At 42.3% G+C, this 21875-nt stretch overlaps 1 protein-coding gene across 1 annotated transcript; it reads left to right on the plus strand.

Annotated features, from left to right (window-relative positions):
• The first annotated feature begins 1222 nt into the window (after window positions 1–1222).
• On the plus strand, window positions 1223–16634 carry LOC311121206 (uncharacterized protein). The gene is made up of 2 exons (XM_084195724.1): window positions 1223–1924; window positions 14075–16634. Exons 1-2 carry the CDS (start codon window positions 1441–1443, stop codon window positions 15046–15048), a joined length of 1458 nt encoding a protein of 485 aa, XP_084051850.1. The 5' UTR covers window positions 1223–1440; the 3' UTR covers window positions 15049–16634.
• Window positions 16635–21875: the final 5241 nt, after the last annotated feature.

A 21875-nucleotide genomic window follows, 5' to 3' on the forward strand; every position in this document is an offset into this window, starting at 1 on the left:
ATCACAGGTGGTAATCTATCACAGGTGGTAATCTATCACAGGTGGTCATCTATCACAGGTGGTAATCTATCACAGGTGGTAATCTATCACAGGTGGTAATCTATCACAGGTGGTGATCTATCACAGGTGGTAATCTATCACAGGTGGTAATCTATCACAGGTGGTAATCTATCACAGGTGGTCATCTATCACAGGTGGTCATTTATCACAGGTGGTAATCTATCACAGGTGGTCATCTATCACAGGTGGTCATCTATCACAGGTGGTAATCTATCACAGGTGGTAATCTATCACAGGTGGTAATCTATCACAGGTGGTGATCTATCACAGGTGGTAATCTATCACAGGTGGTCATCTATCACAGGTGGTAATCTATCACAGGTGGTAATCTATCACAGGTGGTAATCTATCACAGGTGGTAATCTATCACAGGTGGTAATCTATCACAGGTGGTAATCTATCACAGGTGGTAATCTAGCACAGGTGGTAATCTATCACAGGTGGTAATCTATCACAGGTGGTCATCTATCACAGGTGGTAATCTTTCAACTTCACCGCATCAAAGGGACGATGGACGGGGCCATGTACCGTCAAATCTTGGGTGAGAACCTCCTTCCCTCAGCCAGGGCATTGAAAATGGGTCGTGGATGGGTATTCCAGCATGACAATGACCCAAAACACACGGCCAAGGCAACAAAGGAGTGGCTCAAGAAGAAGCACATTAAGGTCCTGGAGTGGCCTAGCCAGTCTCCAGACCTTAATCCCATAGAAAATCTGTGGTGGGAGCTGAAGGTTCGAGTTGCCAAACGTCAGCCTCGAAACCTTTAATGACTTGGAGAAGATCTGCAAAGAGGAGTGGGACAAAATCCCTCCTGAGATGTGTGCAAACCTGGTGGCCAACTACAAGAAACGTCTGACCTCTGTGATTGCCAACAAGGGTTTTGCCACCAAGTACTAAGTAATGTTTTGCAAAGGGGTCAAATACTTATTTCCCTCATTAAAAATGCAAATCAATTTACAACATTTTTCTCATTTTTCATCTCTGGATAAGAGCGTCTGCTAAATAACAATATATATGTCTCAATATAATAGTATTATATAATTATATACATTTAAAATAAACTTTGAAAATAAAATATTTTCCTCAACTGCGATACCCACTCCAGTCAGCAGATGGCGATGTGTGTCTTTCAGGCAATGCTTAAAGCGTGACGTATAATCTAGTGGACGGAAGGCAACAGTCAACCACCTCCGTAGCTGGTTAGCCAACAGCCGAAAGATTCAAGCTCTAGACGCTTTCGGTGTATATTAGCTACTGTGTTTTAAACACACTTCGGACGTATCTACTTGTTAACCTATTTAATTTAATATTAAGTTGTTATTAGTCAGCTAGCTGGCTTGTTAAGTTAGCACTAGCCTAGCTAGCTAACATCCCCGACCATGAGCTCACTAAGCTACTCTCCTCCTGCTAAAGAAGAGGAGGTCTGCTGGACGGAGAAAGAAGCTCTAGTGAAAGAGGAGGAGGAAGAGGAGGATGTTACAATACAAAAACAAGTAGAGGGTGAAGCTGTTACAGTGAAAGAAGAAGAGAAAGATGTTACAGTGAAAGAAGAGGAAGACGCGTTCAGAGTGAAAGAGGAGGAGGATGTTACAGTGAAAGAAGAGGAAGACGCGTTCAGAGTGAAAGAGGAGGAGGATGTTACAGTGAAAGAAGAGGAAGACGCGTTCAGAGTGAAAGAGGAGGAGGATGTTACAGTGAAAGAAGAGGAAGACGCGTTCAGAGTGAAAGAGGGGGAGGATGTTGCAGTGAAAGAAGAGGAGGAAGAGATAGAGGAGGATGCAGGTTTTGGAGTGAAGAAGGAGGGAGAGATTACTGTCACGTTGAAAGATGAAGAGGAGGAGATAGGAGATCTGATTAACACCAGTAAGTACCGCCTTAAATGTGTTTTTCACTTTGGATATTTGGAGTTCGCTCGTCAATTCAATGGAGAGAGATGCTATGCTACTAGCATCATGTTATGAATTTGCAAAGCCATCTCCTATAGTGTTTTTTCTCTAAGTTGTCGGTATGTCACGTGTCCTACTTATCAGTACACTCAGAACAACTTAAGCATCACGAAACTTCTATTCGATCAAGTAAACATCACGTAGCACGTAAGCCATTCATTTAGTTGACCAACCTGGACCAGCTCACAGACCTCCATACAAAAACTCCACCTGCTGGAAGGAGAGATATTCCCGTGAGTTGGTTCTCTCTCTTCCTCTCTGGCTACACTAGCTTGTGCTAGCTAGCTAGTAATCTCCTTCCCAGACACTTCCACGCAGTGTGGGGACGAGGTTAGCCAGCTAGCTACATTCCCTCGGCGTAAAGCAGTGCTCGGCAGGCCGGGGCTAAGGACACAGTGTACCGATGCAAAATCGACAGTGTATCAAATACTTGTTCTCAAACATATACTCATTAAAATACAAAAACACAGTCATGGGAAGATATATTGAGACCTAGGTGTCTTTTACACGTGTATATACAGTGGGGAGAACAAGTATTTGATACACTGCCGATTTTGCAGGTTTTCCTACTTACAAAGCATGTAGAGGTCTGTAATTTTTATCATATGTACACTTCAACTGTGAGAGACGGAATCTAAAACAAAAATCCAGAAAATCACATTGTATGATTTTTAAGTAATTCATTTGCATTTTATTGCATGACATAGGTATTTGATACATCAGAAAAGCAGAACTTAATATTTGGTACAGAAACCTTTGTTTGCAATTACAGAGATCATACGTTTCCTGTAGGTCTTGACCAGGTTTGCACACACTGCAGCAGGGATTTTGGCCCATTCCTCCATACAGACCTTCTCCAGATCCTTCAGGTTTCGGGGCTGTCGCTGAGCAATACGGACTTTCAGTTCCCTCCAAAGATTTTCTATTGGGTTCAGGTCTGGAGACTGGCTAGGCCACTCCAGGACCTTGAGATGCTTCTTACGGAGCCACTCCTTAGTTGCCCTGGCTGTGTGTTTCGGGTCTTTGGACTGATCCATTGTGGAGGCCTGTACGAGTGGACTGATCCATTGTGGAGGCCTGTACGAGTGGACTGATCCATTGTGGAGGCCTGTCTGAGTGGACTGATCCATTGTGGAGGCCTGTCTGAGTGGACTGATCCATTGTGGAGGCCTGTCTGAGTGGACTGATCCATTGTGGAGGCCTGTCTGAGTGGACTGGTCCATTGTGGAGGCCTGTCTGAGTGGACTGATCCATTGTGGAGGCCTGTCTGAGTGGACTGATCCATTGTGGACGCCTGTCCGAGTGGACTGATCCATTGTGAAGGTCGTGGGGATGGCACAGTCCATCACTCTAAGACATTGTATATGGTTAGAACAATGGTGCAAAACTAATAAAAAATAATATTATTTCATAACAAATGCGCTTTCTCCCTCGTTGGATAGCAGTCGCTGTCCACGGTTCTGAAACAGTCTTCAGTGCGACGTTGAACAGGCGCCTTTCCCTAGACCATGTTGCATGTGCATAATAGGGCATCCAATGGTGGAAAACCAACGTTTTGGAAATACATAACGCCATCTAACCAAAATATCATACAATGTTATCTATATGCAGTTATCTTAGCCAGCCAGCTAACTTTAGCTATTTAGCCAACTAGCTATGTTATCTATATGCAGTTATCTTAGCCAGCCAGCTAACGTTAGCTATTTAGCCAACTAGCTATGTTATCTATATGCAGTTATCTTAGCCAGCCAGCTAACGTTAGCTATTTAGCCAACTAGCTATGGTCCATATCAAATCATGTTATCTATATGCAGTTATCTTAGCCAGCCAGCTAACGTTAGCTATTTAGCCAACTAGCTATGGTCTATATCAAATCATGTTATCTATATGCAGTTATCTTAGCCAGCCAGCTAACGTTAGCTATTTAGCCAACTAGCTATGTTATCTATATGCAGTTATCTTAGCCAGCCAGCTAACTTTAGCTATTTAGCCAACTAGCTATGTTATCTATATGCAGTTATCTTAGCCAGCCAGCTAACGTTAGCTATTTAGCCAACTAGCTATGGTCTATATCAAATCATGTTATCTATATGCAGTTATCTTAGCCAGCCAGCTAACGTTAGCTATTTAGCCAACTAGCTATGGTCTATATCAAATCATGTTATCTATATGCAGTTATCTTAGCCAGCCAGCTAACGTTAGCTATTTAGCCAACTAGCTATGGTCTATATCAAATCATGTTATCTATATGCAGTTATCTTAGCCAGCCAGCTAACGTTAGCTATTTAGCCAACTAGCTATGGTCTACGAGCTGGAGCCCAACTTCCGGAGACCCAGTTAGAACCCAACTAACAAAACCCAACTGAAACATAACTGCAGATCAAAAGAGCAGAGACATACAGAATGATGGCAGGGGAAAATCCCCAACATCCAAAATAGATAGATTCCAGATGTCAGTCAGCTAGCGCGCTATGCAGTAAAGCCAAAAGTGGGAAAAAGTTACCAAAACTCCCGTAGTCTACTTCCCAGAGAACATGCTGAGAAGTAGTGATGAGGGGGAAACTAAGCTTCCTGTAGCATCGACGCTTTCCAGCCAAATGGGTCAAAAATAGGTTCATTACTCGAGGCTTTGAGCAACACAGAATTTAGAACAGCCACATTTTTATAGACGACATCCCACACGCCCTACTGACTGTGCAGCGTAGCCTTTATGTCTTCTACTAAACCACTGGCCGTGTTGGAGAGCATCAAATCCATGCTGCATTGTGGGTAAATGTTGACTGATTTATAAATAATATAATGAGTAGTTATTTATGATGCGAGGTGATTTGTAGATCAGTCAATCGGCAGTCGCCTGCATTTTGTCGGCTGCATTGTCGAACAAGCCTATTACTAAACCAATCAGGTGGTTGTTTGACGAAATGAAGCTTCAGACGTCATTGATCACGTGCTGCTGATAAAGTGATACAGGAATCGGCACACTGCTTTGAAGTATACTGCTTAGGGATTTCAACGCATTCCTTGTAGCTCCGGTATCAAACCTAAGATCCCTACTGAAAAGTTAACAAAACAAAAAGGAACAAGCAGGTCTGATTTTCTCTTTTCTTTTGAGCCCACGGCAAGAAGGTACCAGAGCCGAACCGTGTTAACGGGTTCCCACTAGATAACACAACCACACAGTGCATGAAAAACATGAGGCGTGGCTAACGTTAGCCAGCTTGAGCTAGCTTCCGAGCTAGCATACAAACTCGGTAGCACAGAGTAGATCCCCCATATGACGTTGAGAAATAGTGCATTGTGGGTAGTTTAGAAGATATCCCGAAATAAGTTAATAAATATGTAATAAAGCAAAAACATAACTGTTTGAACTTAATAGGTAACCAGATCGTGACTACAACTAAGTTCTTAAGTCTTTAACTACACTGTGTTGTTACATTGGTGAGTAAAAACACATGCTTCCTACCCTTCAACTTTTTGTCTGAAAATAAAATCTACATTTTACTCAACTTCGTTTCCCACTCCAGTCAGCAGATGGCGATGTGGGACTTTAAGGCTATTCTGCTAGTGTGACGTATAATCTAGTGGACGGGACGCTTCTTTCAACAGCAGCAACAGTTAGTCAGACACCTCGGTAGCTTGCAGTTAGTCAGACACCTCGGAGAAAGAAGCTCTAGTGGAAGAGAAGGAGGAAGAGGAGGATGTTACAATACAAAAACAAGTAGAGGGTGATGCTGTTACCGTGAAAGAAGAAGAGAAAGACGTTACAGTGAAAGAAGAGGAAGACGCGTTCAGAGTGAAAGAGGAGGAGGATGTTACAGTGAAAGAAGAGGAAGACGCGTTCAGAGTGAAAGAGGAGGAGGATGTTACAGTGAAAGAAGAGGAAGACGCGTTCAGAGTGAAAGAGGAGGAGGATGTTACAGTGAAAGAAGAGGGGGCTCCCGTTTTTGGAGTGAAAGAGGAGGAGGAGGAGATGACTGTCACATCGAAAAAGGAGGAGGAAGAAGAGTAGGAAACTGGATATCTGGTTCCGGTTTCCCAAAGGCATCTTAAGGCATCCAATGATTCTAATGATGAACTTAGCAGTAAGATGCTTTTGAGAAACCAGGCCCTGATTAACAGTAGTAAGTACTGTCTTAAAAACAGAGGCACAACCTCTGCAGTTGTTGAACTGATGTGTGGTGTTAAAGGGGGAATCTGCAGTTGCTACATCCATATTTGGACTTTTAAATTATTTATATATAGCCATTGATTCTTGAAGAATATAACACATGCCTCATTGAGCTTAGTTCATCTGTCGTACCCCATCAGATCCCAAAATAAGCTTTTTTTACTCCAATGTTTAGAAACAATGTAAATGTAAACCAACACTGTATCGCCTCAACATGGTTAAAACTATAATATTGATATCATGGATGGTCAGTCCTTGCATCCATAGGTCTGTCTATGATTTTGAGAGTAGTTACATTTCTCCAGTCCCATCCTCATCTTATTACCAAAACAGTGGTGGAATGACAGCTTTGTTATTGTTTGAACTGCAGATTGTTTGATTGATTGATGTGTGGCTTTTTTTAAAGGGGCAACCTAGGTTTTAAACAGCAGCAAAATTGGGGGCTGGAGAAATGTAACCACTCTCAAATTCATAGAGAAAGTTATTGTAGCAACCTTAACCCAAAACCTAGCGACCTCATCAAGAAGTTCAGACATCTTGGTATAACAGTTATAAGGTGTTGGCTTGACAGTCTCTGGACCCAGGTTTGAGTCCAGCTCAGGGCTACCCCCTGAATTCACTACACTATGAATACAAGGACTGGCCATCCATGAGGTCAAAATCATAGTTTTAACCTGTTTTTGAAGATATACAGTGTTTGTTTACAACCAGTGGCATTATACAGTGGGGAAAAAAAGTATTTAGTCAGCCACCAATTGTGCAAGTTCTCCCACTTAAAAAGATGAGAGAGGCCTGTAATTTTCATCATAGGTTCACGTCAACTATGACTGACAAAATGAGAGAAAAAAAATCCAGAAAATTACATTGTAGGATTTTTTATGAATTTATTAGCAAATTATGGTGGAAAATAAGTATTTGGTCAATAACAAAAGTTTCTCAATACTTTGTTATATACCCTTTGTTGGCAATGACACAGGTCAAACATTTTCTGTAAGTCTTCACAAGGTTTTCACACACTGTTGCTGGTATTTTGGCCCATTCCTCCATGCAGATCTCCTCTAGAGCAGTGATGTTTTGGGGCTGTCGCTGGGCAACACAGACTTTCAACTCCCTCCAAAGATTTTCTATGGGATTGAGATCTGGAGACTGGCTAGGCCACTCCAGGACCTTGAAATGCTTCTTACGAAGCCACTCCTTCGTTGCCCGGGCGGTGTGTTTGGGATCATTGTCATGCTGAAAGACCCAGCCACGTTTCATCTTCAATGCCCTTGCTGATGGAAGGAGGTTTTCACTCAAAATCTCACGATACACGGCCCCATTCATTCTTTCCTTTACACGGATCAGTCGTCCTGGTCCCTTTGCAGACAAACAGCCCCAAAGCATGATGTTTCCACCCCCATGCTTCACAGTAGGTATGGTGATCTTTGGATGCAACTCAGCATTCTTTGTCCTCCAAACACGACGAGTTGAGTTTTTACCAAAAAGTTATATTTTGGTTTCATCTGACCATATGACATTCTCCCAATCCTCTTCTGGATCATCCAGATGCACTCTAGCAATCTTCAGACGGGCCTGGATATGTACTGGCTTAAGCAGGGGGACACATCTGGCACTGCAGGATTTGAGTCCCTGGCGGCGTAGTGTGTTACTGATGGTAGGCTTTGTTACTTTGGTCCCAGCTCTCTGCAGGTCATTCACTAGGTCCCCCGTGTGGTTCTGGGATTTTTGCTCACCGTTCTTGTGATCATTTTGACCCCACGGGGTGAGATCTTGCGTGGAGCCCCAGATCGAGGGAGATTATCAGTGGTCTTGTATGTCTTCCATTTCCTAATAATTGCTCCCACAGTTGATTTCTTCAAACCAACCTGCTTACCTATTGCAGACCAAATACTTATTTTCCACCATAATTTGCAAATAAATTCATTAAAAAATCCTACAATGTGATTTTATGGAATTTTTTTCCTCAATTAGTCTGTCATAGTTGACGTGTACCTATGATGAAAAGTACAGGCCTCTCGCATCTTTTTAAGTGGGAGAACCTGCACAATTGGTGGCTGACTAAATACTTTTTTACCCCACTGTACAAGCTTATGTTTTGGTTTTTGATGGGGAAATACATTTGAGGCATTTATAAGTTATATTCTTCAAGAATCAATGGCTATACAGTATATGGGTCTTTCTATAACTGCCAGTGAGGGTTTCCTTGCATTTATGGCAGTGTAGTTCCCTTAAGGGTCAGTCAACTTTGGTAAAACATACTATGGGGAGTCACACTCTCGCGACTTCGAGGCTATATACAGGGGGTACCGGTACCGAGGTAATGTGCTGGGGTACAGGTTAGTCAAGGTAATAATGAGGCTATATACAGGGGGTACCGGTACCGAGGTAATGGGCTGGGGTACAGGTTAGTCCAGGTAATAATGAGGCTATATATAGGGGGTACCGGTACCGAGGTAATGGGCTGGGGTACAGGTTAGTCCAGGTAATAATGAGGCTATATACAAGGGGTACCGGTACCGAGGTAATGTGCTGGGGTACAGGTTAGTTCAGGTAATTTGTACATGTCGGTAGGGGTAAAGTGACTGTGCTTAGATGATAAACAGCGAGTAGCAGCAGTGTAAAAACAAAGGAGGGAGGGGATAAATTGTTCAGCAGTCTTATGGCTTGGGGGTAGAAGCTGTTAAGGAGCCTTTTGGTCCTAGACTTGGCGCTCCGGTACCGCTTGCTGTGCGGTAGCAGAGAGAACAGTCTATGACTTGGGTGACTGGAGTCTTTGACGATTTTCCTCTGACATGCCTAGTATCTAGGTCCTGGATGGCAGGAAGCTTGACCCCAGTGATGTAAAAAACAAACAAAATATAACTATTGTAAAATAGATTGTGTCCGTAAAATGTATATAGTATGTATAAGTTGGAAGTAGAAGCCTAAGTGTTGTTGTTCATTACTTTGCTGCAATTAGGGGAGAGGTGGTAGGGTTAGTGGAAAATAATACATTTACATTTAAGTCATTTAGCAGACGCTCTTATCCAGAGCGACTTACAGGAGCAATTAGGGTTAAGTGCCTTGCTTAAGGGCACATCGACAGATTTTTCACCTAGTCGGCTCGGGGATTAGAACCAGCGACCTTTCGGTTACTGGCACTACGCTCTTAACCACTAAGCTACCTGCCGCCATAATAAAGGAAAATATATTTTTAAAAGATACAGTGGGGAGAACAAGTATTTGATACACTGCCGATTTTGCAGGTTTTCCTACTTACAAAGCATGTAGAGGTCTGTAATTTTTATCATAGGTACACTTCAACTGTGAGAGACAGAATGTAAAAATCCAGAAAATCACTTTGTATGATTTTTAAGTAATTAATTTGCATTTTATTGCATGACATAATTATTTGAAACATCAGAAAAGCAGAACTTAATATTTGGTACAGAAACCTTTGTTTGCAATTACAGAGATCATACGTTTCCTTTAGGTCTTGACCAGGTTTGCACACACTGCAGCAGGGATTTTGGCACACTCCTCCATACAGACCTTCTCCAGATCCTTCAGGTTTCGGGGCTGTCGCTGGGCAATACGGACTTTCAGCTCCCTCCAAAGATTTTCTATTGGGTTCAGGTCTGGAGACTGGCTAGGCCACTCCAGGACCTTGAGATGCTTCTTACGGAGCCACTCCTTAGTTGCCCTGGCTGTGTGTTTCGGGTCGTTGTTATGCTGGAAGACCCAGCCACGACCCATCTTCAATGCTCTTACTGAGGGAAGGAGGTTGTTGGCCAAGATCTCGCGATACATGGCCCCATCCATCCTCCCCTCAATACGGTGCAGTCGTCCTGTCCCCTTTTCAGAAAAGCATCTCCAAAGAATGATGTTTCCACCTCCATGCTTCACAGTTGGGATGGTGTTCTTGGGGTTGTACTCATCCTTCTTCTTCCTCCAAACACGGTGACCAAAAAGCTATATTTTTGTCTCATCAGACCACATGACCTTCTCCCATTCCTCCTCTGGATCATCCAGATGGTCATTGGCAAACTTCAGACGGGCCTGGACATGCGCTGGCTTGAGCAGGGGGACCTTGCGTGCGCTGCAGGATTTTAATTCATGACGGCGTAGTGTGTTACTAATGGTTTTCTTTGAGACTGTGGTCCCAGCTCTCTTCAGGTCATTGACCAGGTCCTGTCGTGTAGTTCTGGGCTGATCTCTCACCTTCCTCATGATCATTGATGCCCCACGAGGTGAGATCTTGCATGGAGCCCCAGACCGAGGGTGATTTACCGTCATCTTGAACTTCTTCCATTTTCTAATAATTGTGCCAACAGTTGTTGCCTTCTCACCAAGCTGCTTGCCTATTGTCCTGTAGCCCATCCCAGCCTTGTGCAGGTCTACAATTTTATCCCTGATGTCCTTACACAGCTCTCTGTTCTTGGCCATTGTGGAGAGGTTGGAGTCTGTTTGATTGAGTGTGTGGACAGGTGTCTTTTATACAGGTAACGAGTTCAAACAGGTGCAGTTAATACAGGTAATGAGTGGAGAACAGGAGGGCCTCTTAAAGAAAAACTAACAGGTCTGTGAGAGCCGGAATTCTTACTGGTTGGTAGGTGATCAAATACTTATGGCATGCAATAAAATGCAAATTAATTACTTAAAAATCATACAATGTGATTTTTGTTTTAGATTCCGTCTCTCACAGTTGAAGTGTACCTATGATAAAAATGACAGACCTGTACATGCTTTGTAAGTAGGAAAACCTGCAAAATCGGCATTGTATCAAATACTTGTTCTCCCCACTGTATATATATATATATATATTTTACATTTACATTTGAGTCATTGAGTCACTTATCCAGAGCAACTTACAGTTAGTACACTACCAGTCAAAAGTTTGGACACACCTACTCATTCAAGGGTTTTTCTTTATTTTTTACTATTTTCTACATTGTAGAATAATAGTGAAGACATCAAAACTATGAAATAACACATATGGAATCATGTAGTAACAAAAAAAGTGTTAAACAAAGAGATTCTGTAAAGTAGCCACCCTTTGCCTTGATGGCAGCTTTGCACTCTTGGCATTCTCTCAACCAGCTTCATGAGGTAGTCACCTGGAATGCATTTCAATTAACAGGTGTGCCTTAAGTTAATTTGTGGAATTTATTTCCTTCTTAATGCATTTGAGCCAATCAGTTGTGTTGTGACAAGGTAGGGTTGGTATACAGAAGATAGCCCTATTTGGTGAAAGACCAAGTCCATATTATGGCAAGAACAGCTCAAATAAGCAAAGAGAAACGACAGTCCATCATTACTTTAAGACATGAAGGTCAGACAATACGGAACATTTCAAGAACTTTGAAAGTTTCTTCAAGTGCAGTCGCAAAAACCATCAAGTGCTATGATGAAACTGGCTCTCATGAGGACCGCCACAGGAATGGAAGACCCAGAGTTAGCTCTGCTGAAGAGGATAAGTTCATTAGAGTTACCAGCCTCAGAAATTGCAGCCCAAATAAAGACTTCACAGATTTCAAGTTACAGACGTATCTCAACATCAACTGTTCAGAGGGGACTGGGTAAATCAGGCCTTCATGGTTGAATTGCTACAAAGAAACCACTACTGAAGGACACCAATAAGAAGAAGAGATCTGCTAGGGCCAAGAAACACGAGCAATGGACATTAGACCGGTGGAAATTGAGATATTTGGTTCCAACCGCCGTGTCTTTATGCGACGCGATGTGGGTGAACGGATGATCTCCGCGTGTGTAGTTCCCACCGTGAAGCATGGAGGAGGAGGTGTGGTGATGTGGGGGTGCTTTGATGGTGACACTGTCTGTGATTCATTTAGAATTCAAGGCACACTTAACCAGCATGGCTACCACAGTATTCTGCAGTGATACGCCATCCCATCTGGTTTGGGCTTAGTGGGACTATCATTTTGCTTTTCAACAGGACAATGACCCAACACACCTCCAGGCTGTGTAAGGGCTATTTTACCAAGAAGGAGAGTGATGGAGTGCTGCATCAGATGACCTGGCCTCCACAATCCCCCGACCTCAACCCAATTGAGATGGTTTGGGATGAGTTGAACCGCAGAGTGAAGGAAAAGCAGCCAACAAGTGCTCAGCATATGTGGGAACTCCTTCAAGACTGTTGGAAAAGCATTCCAGATGAAGCTGCTTGAGAGAATGCCAAGAGTGCAAAGTTGTCTTCAAGGCAAACGGTGGCTACTTTGAAGAATCTAAAATGTAAAATATTTTGATTAGTTTAACACTATTTTGGTTACTACATGATTCCATATGTGTTATTTCATAGTTTTGATGTCTTCACTATTGTTCTACAATGTAGAAAATAGTAAAAATAAAGAACAACCCTTGAATGAGTAGTTGTGTCCAAACTTTTGACTGGTACTGTATGTTATTGTTAGATGAAGTTATGGGCCAATTTGGCATACACTTAGTGTGTAAAGGTAGCCAAAGAGCATTTTACGACACAGAGCTTAATGTGAGTTTCCTTGAGTAGCTCCCGATCTTGCTCTGATAATGTGTGGTAATATTCAGAATACATTGTGAAATCTTCGCTCACCATTGTTCCTCCATGCAGATATACTACATCCATAACTAGAGGTTATTAGCATGGAGGAGTTCAGATATACTACATCCATAACTAGAGGTTATTAGCATGGAGGAGTTCAGATATACTACATCCATAACTAGAGGTTATTAGCATGGAGGAGTTCAGATATACTACATCCATAACTAGAGGTTATTAGCATGGAGGAGTTCAGATATACTACATCCATAACTAGAGGTTATTAGCATGGAGGAGTTCAGATATACTACATCCATAACTAGAGGTTATTAGCATGGAGGAGTTCAGATATACTACATCCATAACTAGAGGTTATTAGCATGGAGGAGTTCAGATATACTACATCCATAACTAGAGGTTATTAGCATGGAGGAGTTCAGATATACTACATCCATAACTAGAGGTTATTAGCATGGAGGAGTTCAGATATACTACATCCATAACTAGAGGTTATTAGCATGGAGGAGTTCAGATATACTACATCCATAACTAGAGGTTATTAGCATGGAGGAGTTCAGATATACTACATCCATAACTAGAGGTTATTAGCATGGAGGAGTTCAGATATACTACATCCATAACTAGAGGTTATTAGCATGGAGGAGTTCAGATACACTACATCCATAACTAGAGGTTATTAGCATGGAGGAGTTCAGATATACTGCATCCATTACTAGAGGTTATTAGCATGGAGGAGTTCAGATATACTACATCCATAACTAGAGGTTATTAGCATGGAGGAGTTCAGATATACTACATCCATAACTAGAGGTTATTAGCATGGAGGAGTTCAGATATACTACATCCATAACTAGAGGTTATTAGCATGGAGGAGTTCAGATATACTACATCCATAACTAGCGGTTATTAGCATGGAGGAGTTCAGATATACTACATCCATAACTAGAGGTTATTAGCATGGAGGAGTTCAGATATACTACATCCATAACTAGAGGTTATTAGCATGGAGGAGTTCAGATATACTACATCCATAACTAGAGGTTATTAGCATGGAGGAGTTTCTGCAGCCAAATTGTGTTGCATAGCAACAAACAGCAAACACTGAAAGGGTCCTATATTGGAGAGTAAAAGTCGTCTGGCACTCTGCTTAGGATTTCAACAACTTTAAACTTTAACTTATTTCGAGCCTAGAATCATCGATGTTACTACTAATGTGAAAAAATGACAAAATATGACTTGTTGCTCACTTGACCTTCTTAAGACGATTGTCAAATCATGGGCATTACCTTTTTTAGCTTAAATAAACAATGGATTTCTGCTGTTGTGGGCCTTTAACCATCTGTCTGACTTTGTTGTTCACACAGGAGAGAGACGTGACTATCGTGGATCCTCTGGGGAGCCTCAACGACATCATGATGCTGACGAGGCAGAGAAGAGTCTCTCCAGATCAGAACACCTCAAGAAACACCAGCAGAGACCCACAGGGAAGAAATCTCACTGCTGCTCTGACTGTGGGAAACGTTGCAAATCTTCCTCAGTACTTAAAATACACCAGCGAGTACACACAGGAGAGAAACCTTATAGCTGTGATCAATGTGGGAAGAGTTTTACTCAATCAAGCTACCTGATAGTACATCTGAGAAGACACACAGGAGAGAAACCTTATAGCTGTGATCAATGTGGGAAGAGTTTTGTTACATCTAGCCATCTGACTATACACCAGAGAACACACACAGGAGAGAAATCTTATAGCTGTGATCAATGTGGGAAGAGTTTTACTCAATCAAGCTACCTGATAGTACATCTGAGAATACACACTGGAGAGAAAGCTCACTGCTGCTCTGACTGTGGGAAGAGATTCACCTGTTCAGCATATCTTAAAGTACATCAAAGAATTCATACTGGAGAGAAACCTTTCAGCTGCTCTGACTGTGGGAAGAACCTTTCAAGTTTATATACATTACAAACACACCAGAGAATTCACACTGGAGAGAAACCTTATGGCTGTGATCAATGTGGGAAGAGTTTTACTCAGCCAAGCTTCCTGAAATCACACCAGAGAATACACACTGGAGAGAAACCTTATAGCTGTGTTCAATGTGGGAAGAGTTTTATTCAGCCAAGCTACCTGAAATCACACCAGCGAATACACACAGGAGAGAAACCTTACCACTGCTCTGACTGCGGAAAGAGTTTTGTTAGTTCAAAAAATTTAAAATCACACCGGAGAACACACACAGGAGAGAAACCTCATAGCTGTGATCAATGTGACAAGAGATACTCTGATAAAAGATGTCTGATCAAACATCAGAAAATACATGAAGGAGTTGTGTCATGATATCAATGAAATAATGTCACAATGTAGAATGTTTTAACATTGTAGTAGGACTATTTTAATTAATAATGTCACAATGTAGAATGTTTTAACATTGTAGTAGGAGTATTTTAATTAATAATGTCACAATGTAGAACTCTAGTCGTTTGCCCCCTGTTCTATTGATTTCAGCATGATATGAGCCTCATCAGAGGAAGAATCTTTGTACTTTGCTCCGTTCATCTTTCCCTCGATCCTGACTGATCTGCCAGTCCCTGCCACTGAAAAACATCCCCACAGCATGATGCTGCTGCCACCACCATGCTTCACCGTAGGGATGGTGCCAGGTTTCCTGCAGACGTGACGCTTGGCATTCAGGCCAAAGAGTTCAATCTTGGATTCATCAAACCAGAGAATCTTGTTTCTCATGCTCTGAGAGTCCTTTAGGTGCCTTTTGGCAAACTCCAAGCGGGCTGTCATGTGCCTTTTACTGAGGAGTGGCTTCCGTCTGGCCACTCTACCATAAAGGCCTGATTGGTGGAGTGCTGCAGAGATGGTTGTCCTTCTAGAAGGTTCTCCCATCTACAGAGAGGAGCTCTGGCGCTCTGTCAGAGTGACCATCGGGTTCTTGGTCACCTCCCTGACCAAGGCCCTTCTCGCCCGATTGCTCAGTTTGGCCAGGCAGCCAGCTCTAGGAAGAGTCTTGGTGGTTCCAAACTTCATCCATTTAAGAATGATGGAGGCCACTGTGTTCTTGGGGACCTTCAATGCTGCAGAAATTATTTGGTACCCTTCCCCAGATCTGTGCCTCGACACAATCCTGTCTTGGAGCTCTACTGACAATTCCTTCGACCTCATGGATTGGTTTTTGCTCTAACATGCACTGTCAACTGTGGGACCTTACATAGGCAGGTGTGTGCCTTTCCAAATCATGTCCAATCAATTGAATTTACCACATGAGGACTCCAATCAAGTTTTAGAAACATCTCAAATATGATCAATGGAAACAGGATGCACCTTAGCTCAATTTCGAGTCTCATAGCAAAGAGTCTGAATACTTATTTAAATAAGGTATTTCTGTTTTAAATTTTTAATGAATTTGTTAAACAAATCTACAAACCTGTTTTTGCTTCGAATTTATGGGGTATTGTGTGTAGATTGATGAGGAAAACAATTTATTTAATCAATTTTAGAATAAGGCTGTAACGTAACAATGTGGAAAAAGTCAAGGGGTCTGAATACTTTCTGAATGCTCTGTATATGCTATTGGTTTACTGTTAGAATTGGTTGTAGGACTACAACAATACTGTTAAAGCAACAATGTATAGACCTAGAACATGCATGGCCAACCTTGCTGCTGTAGGACTACAACAATACTGTTAAAGCAACAATGTATAGACCTAGAACATGCATGGCCAACCTTACTGCTAGAGATCTAGCTACTGGGTGGGCAGGTTTCTGTTCCAGCCCCTGATTATTTGGATTAGACACTATTCATTCAACTATTCATTCTCTTCTTTTGGAGTTAGATGAATGTCTTAACCCGCCAAACCATTTACATAGGCGTTCTTTGTATGATATGAAATAAAGTGTTGATTCTTTGAATGAGGTATAGTGTATTTGTTTGTTGTCCTTGAACATTCCCTGTTTGTCTGTTTTTATTTGGTTGTTACTCGCTCTAATTTTGTCTGATGATATTGATGTTCAGCTGCAGATGATGTCTGATCATTGGTGTAACAATCCCTGTATGGCTGACCCAGGATGAAACCCCTTTCCACAACAGCACTTCATACCCAAAAAGCAGCAGCCATTATCCTACCAAAACCCTGATTTTGGTTGGGCAGGATAACAGTAGTGTAGGTCTCAGGGTGGGTGACATCACCACAAGATGGCTACTAGGGCTTTCTCACGTTGTCTACAATCCGGTTATTTGTACTAAATACCCAACATTAAACCAATCAGGTGATTTAATATACTAAATACCCAATACTAAACCAATCAGGTGATTTAATGTACTAAATACCCAATACTAAACCAATCAGGTGATTTAATATACTACATACCCAATACTAAACCAATCAGGTGATTTAATATACTAAATACCCAATACTAAACCAATCAGGTGATTTAATATGCTAAATACCCAATACTAACCCAATCAGGTGATTTAATATACTAAATACCCAATGCTAAACCAATCAGGTGATTTAATATACTAAAAACCCAATACTAAACCAATCAGGTGATTTAATATCCTAAATACCCAATACTAAACCAATCAGGTGATTTAATATGCTAAATACCCAATACTAAACCAATCAGGTGATTTAATATACTAAATACCCAATGCTAAACCAATCAGGTGATTTAATATACTAAAAACCCAATACTAAACCAGTCAGGTGATTTAATATACTAAATACCCAATACTAAACCAATCAGATGATTTAATATGCTAAATACCCAATACTAAACCAATCAGGTGATTTAATATGCTAAATACACAATACTAAACCAATCAGGTGATTTAATATACTAAATACACAATACTAAACCAATCAGGTGATTTAATATACTAAATACCCAATACTAAACCAATCAGGTGATTTAATATACTAAATACCCAATACTAAACCAATCAGGTGATTTAAGATACTAAATACCCAATACTAAACCAATCAGGTGATTTAATATACTAAATACCCAATACTAAACCAATCAGGTGATTTAGTATACTAAATACCCAATACTAAACCAATCAGGTGATTTAATATACTAAATACCCAATACTAAACCAATCAGGTGATTTAATATACTAAATACCCAATACTAAACCAATCAGGTGATTTAATATGCTAAATACACAATACTAAACCAATCAGGTGATTTAATATGCTAAATACCCAATACTAAACCAATCAGGTGATTTAATATGCTAAATACCCAATACTAAACCAATCAGGTGATTTAATATACTAAATACCCAATACTAAACCAATCAGGTGATTTAATATACTAAATACCCAATACTAAACCAATCAGGTGATTTAATATACTAAATACCCAATACTAAACCAATCAGGTGATTTAATATGCTAAATACCCAATACTAAACCAATCAGGTGATTTAATATACTAAATACCCAATGCGGAGTAGCAGTGCGGTCGTGGTTTTATTCTGTGTCCTAGTGTAAATATCCAGTTTCTTGGTTTTTTTGGTCTATTTTGTATATATTTCTCAATTTTACTTTTCATTCTTCAACTAAATATACTTTCCTGCAACCCGCCTCACCCAACGTGGAAAGGATTCTATTATTTCTTTATAACTTTCATCAAGAACCTTAAGCTGAAACTAGTCTAGCTGCAACTGAATGGCTACTTGCTATTAGCCACCGTTAGCGTCTTTACCATTGTCCGTGGCCTACACTACCTACCAGCCAGCTCTAGCTCTAGCCTGGACAATTCGCCGGCCAGTCTGCACAGCGTGCTATCGACCCAGAGCATATCGGACTTTCTGCCGGAATCACTGGACCCTAGCGCCGGATCATCGCAACCAGCTAGCTGCAACCTGTTGTTGGCTAATTACCATTGCCCCATAGCAAGCACCAGTTAGCCTTGAGCTAGCCTCGAGCCAGGCCTATCTCCCGGCTATCTACCTCTCTGTCAACCGGACGGGACCTCCTAGTGTTAACACTGAGTCCCGCCGATCCAACACGACTGGTTCGCCGACGAAATCATCTGATGTGGTTTCAACAGGCTTCCCGTTGCGACGACCATGAAGATCCATCTGCTAGCCCGGCCCGCTAGCACATGCAAACTACAACTGTGCTTCCTGCTAGCTGTGCTGAAGCACCAATTTGAACTGCTCTCGGACTCACATATTGCTGTTCACTGGACCTTATGATCACTCAGCTGCACAGCTGATGTCTGCTGGACTGTTCCTTTACACGGTACCCTGTCCTGTTTATTCTGTTTAGCCTCAGCCCAAACTTTATCGCTATTACCAGTTGTTGTCTTAGCTCTCTCTAATAACACCTGTGATTGCTTTATGCCTCTCTCCCATGTCAATATGCCTTGCCTATTGCTGTTTGGGTTAGTTCTTATTATACAATTTCACTGTAGAATCCCAAGTCCCTCTCAAACTGCCTCAAATAGTTCCTTTGTTCCACCCCCCATACACGCGGAGACCGGCTCAATCGGTGCCTCCAGTGATGCTATCTCTTTCATTGTTACCCAACGCTTAGGTTTACCTCAACTGTACTCATATCCTTCCATATCCTTTTCTGTACATAATGCCCTGAATCTTTTCTACAACGCCCGGAAATCTGCCCCCTTTATTCTCTGTACCCAACGCACTAGAAGACCAGTTCTTAAAGCCTTTAGTCATATCCTTATTCTACTCCTCCTCTGTTCCTCTGGTGATGTAGAGGTTAACCCCTGCAGCCCCCAGTATCACTCCTACTCCCCAGGAGCTATCATTTGTTGACTTCTGTAACCGTAAAAGTTGGTTTTCTGCACGTAAATATCAGAAGCCTCCTTCCTAAGTTTGAGTTATTCACTGCGTTAGCACACTCCGCCAACCCTGATGTTCTAGCAGTGTCTGAATCCTGGCTTAGGAAGGCCACCAAAAATTCTGAAATGTCCATCCACAACTACAACATTTTCCGTCTAGATAGAACTACCAAAGGGGGTGGAGTTGCAATTTACTGTAGAGAGCCTGCAGAGCTCTATCATACTATCCAGGTCCGTGCCCAAACAGTTTGAGGTTCTACTTCTAAAAATCCACCTTTCCAGAAATAAACCTCTCACTGTTGCCGCTTGCTACAGACCCCCCTCAGCCCCCAGCTGTGCCCTGGACACCATATGTGAATTGATTGCCCCCCATCTATCCTCAGAGTTCGTACTGCTTGGTGACCTAAATTGGGATATGCTTAACACCCCGGCCATCCTACAATCTAAACTAGATGCCCTCAATCTCACACAAATTATCAACGAACCTACCAGGTACAACCCTAAATCCGTAAACATGGGTACCCTCATAGATATCATCCTGACTAACTTACCCTCTAAATACACCTCCGCTGTCTTCAACCAGGATCTCAGAGATCACTGCCTTATTGCCTGCGTCCGTAACAGGTCCGCGGTCAAACGACCACCCCTCATCACTGTCAAACGCTCCCTAAAACACTTCAGCGAGCAGGCCTTCCTAATTGACCTGGCCCAAGTACCCTGGATGGATATAGATCTCATTCCGTCAGTAGAGGATGCCTGGTTGTTCTTTAAAAGTAATTTCCTCTCAATCTTAAATAAACATGCCCCATTCAAAAAATACAGAACTAAGAACAGATATAGCCCCTGGTTCTCCTCAGACTTGACTGCCCTTGACCAGCACAAAAACATCCTGTGGCGTACTGCATTAGCATCAAATAGCCCCCGCGATATGCAACTTTTCAGGGAAGTTAGGAACCAATATACACAAGCAGTTAGGAAAGCAAAGGCTAACTTTTTCAAACAGACATTTGCATCCTGTAGCACTAACTCCAAAAAGTTTTGGGACACTGTAAAGTCCATGGAGAATAAGAGCACTTCCTCCCAGCTGCCCACTGCACTGACGCTAGGAAACACTATCACCACCGATAAATCTACAATAATCGAGAATTTCAACAAGCATTTTGCTACGGCTGGCCATGCTTTCCACCTGGCTACCCCTACCCCGGCCACCAGCTCTGCACCCTCCGCTGCAACTTGCCCATGCCCCCCCCCCCCGCTTCTCCTTCACACAAATCCAGACAGCTGATGTTCTGAAAGAGCTGCAAAATCTGGACCCCTACAAATCATCTGGGCTAGACAATCTGGACCCTTTCTTTCTAAAACTAGCCGCCGAAATTGTCGCAACCCCTATTACTAGCCTGTTCAACCTCTCTTTCGTAACATCTGAGATCCCCAGAGATTGGAAAGCTGCCGCGGTCATCCCCCTCTTCAAAGGGGGTGACACTCTAGATCCAAACTGTTACAGACCAAGTTAACAAACAGATCACCGACCATTTCGAATCCCACCGTACCTTCTCCGCTATGCAATCCGGTTTCTGAGCTGGTCATGGGTGCACTTCAGCCACGCTCAAGGTCCTAAACGATATTATAACCGCGATCGATAATAGACAGTACTGTGCAGCCGTCTTCATCGACCTGGCCAAGGCTTTCGACTCTGTCAACCACCGCATTCTTATTGGCAGACTAAATAGCCTTGGTTTCTCAAATGACTGCCTCGCCTGGTTCACCAACTACTTCTCAGATAGAGTTCAATGTGTCAAATCAGAGGGCCTGTTGTCTGGACCTATGGCAGTCTCTATGGGGGTGCCACAGGGTTCAATTCTTGGGCCGACTCTTTTCTCTGTGTATATCAATGATGTCGCTTTTGCTGCTGGTGACTCTCAGATCCACCTCTACGCAGACGACACCATTTTGTATACATCTGGCCCTTCATTGGACACTGTGTTAACAAACCTCCAAACGAGCTTCAATGCCATACAACACTCCTTCAGTAGCCTCCAACTGCTCTTAAACACTAGTAAAACGAAATGCATGCTCTTCAATCGAACGCTGCTGGCACCCGCCCACCGGACTAGAATCACTACTCTCGACGGGTCTGACCTAGAGTATGTGGACAACTACAAATACCTAGGTGTCTGGTTAGACTGTAAACTCTCCTTCCAGACTCACATTAAGCATCTCCAATCCCAAAGTGAAATCTAGAATCGGCTTCCTATTTCGCAACATAGCCTCCTTCACTCATGCTGCCAAACATGCCCTCGTAAAACTGACTATCCTACCGAGCCTTGACTTCGGCGATG

Source organism: Coregonus lavaretus, assembly GCF_964263955.1.
Source record: "Coregonus lavaretus genome assembly, contig: HAP1_SCAFFOLD_1132, whole genome shotgun sequence".
NCBI lineage: Eukaryota > Metazoa > Chordata > Actinopteri > Salmoniformes > Salmonidae > Coregonus > Coregonus lavaretus.

Excerpts from the sequence above, each read along its gene's own strand:
- LOC311121206 (XM_084195724.1), top strand. The coding sequence starts at position 1,441 with ATGAGCTCACTAAGCTACTCTCCTCCTGCTAAAGAAGAGGAGGTCTGC. Across the intron at positions 1,925-14,074 it reads AGGAGATCTGATTAACACCA|GAGAGAGACGTGACTATCGT; the intron begins GTAAGTACCGCC and ends TTGTTCACACAG.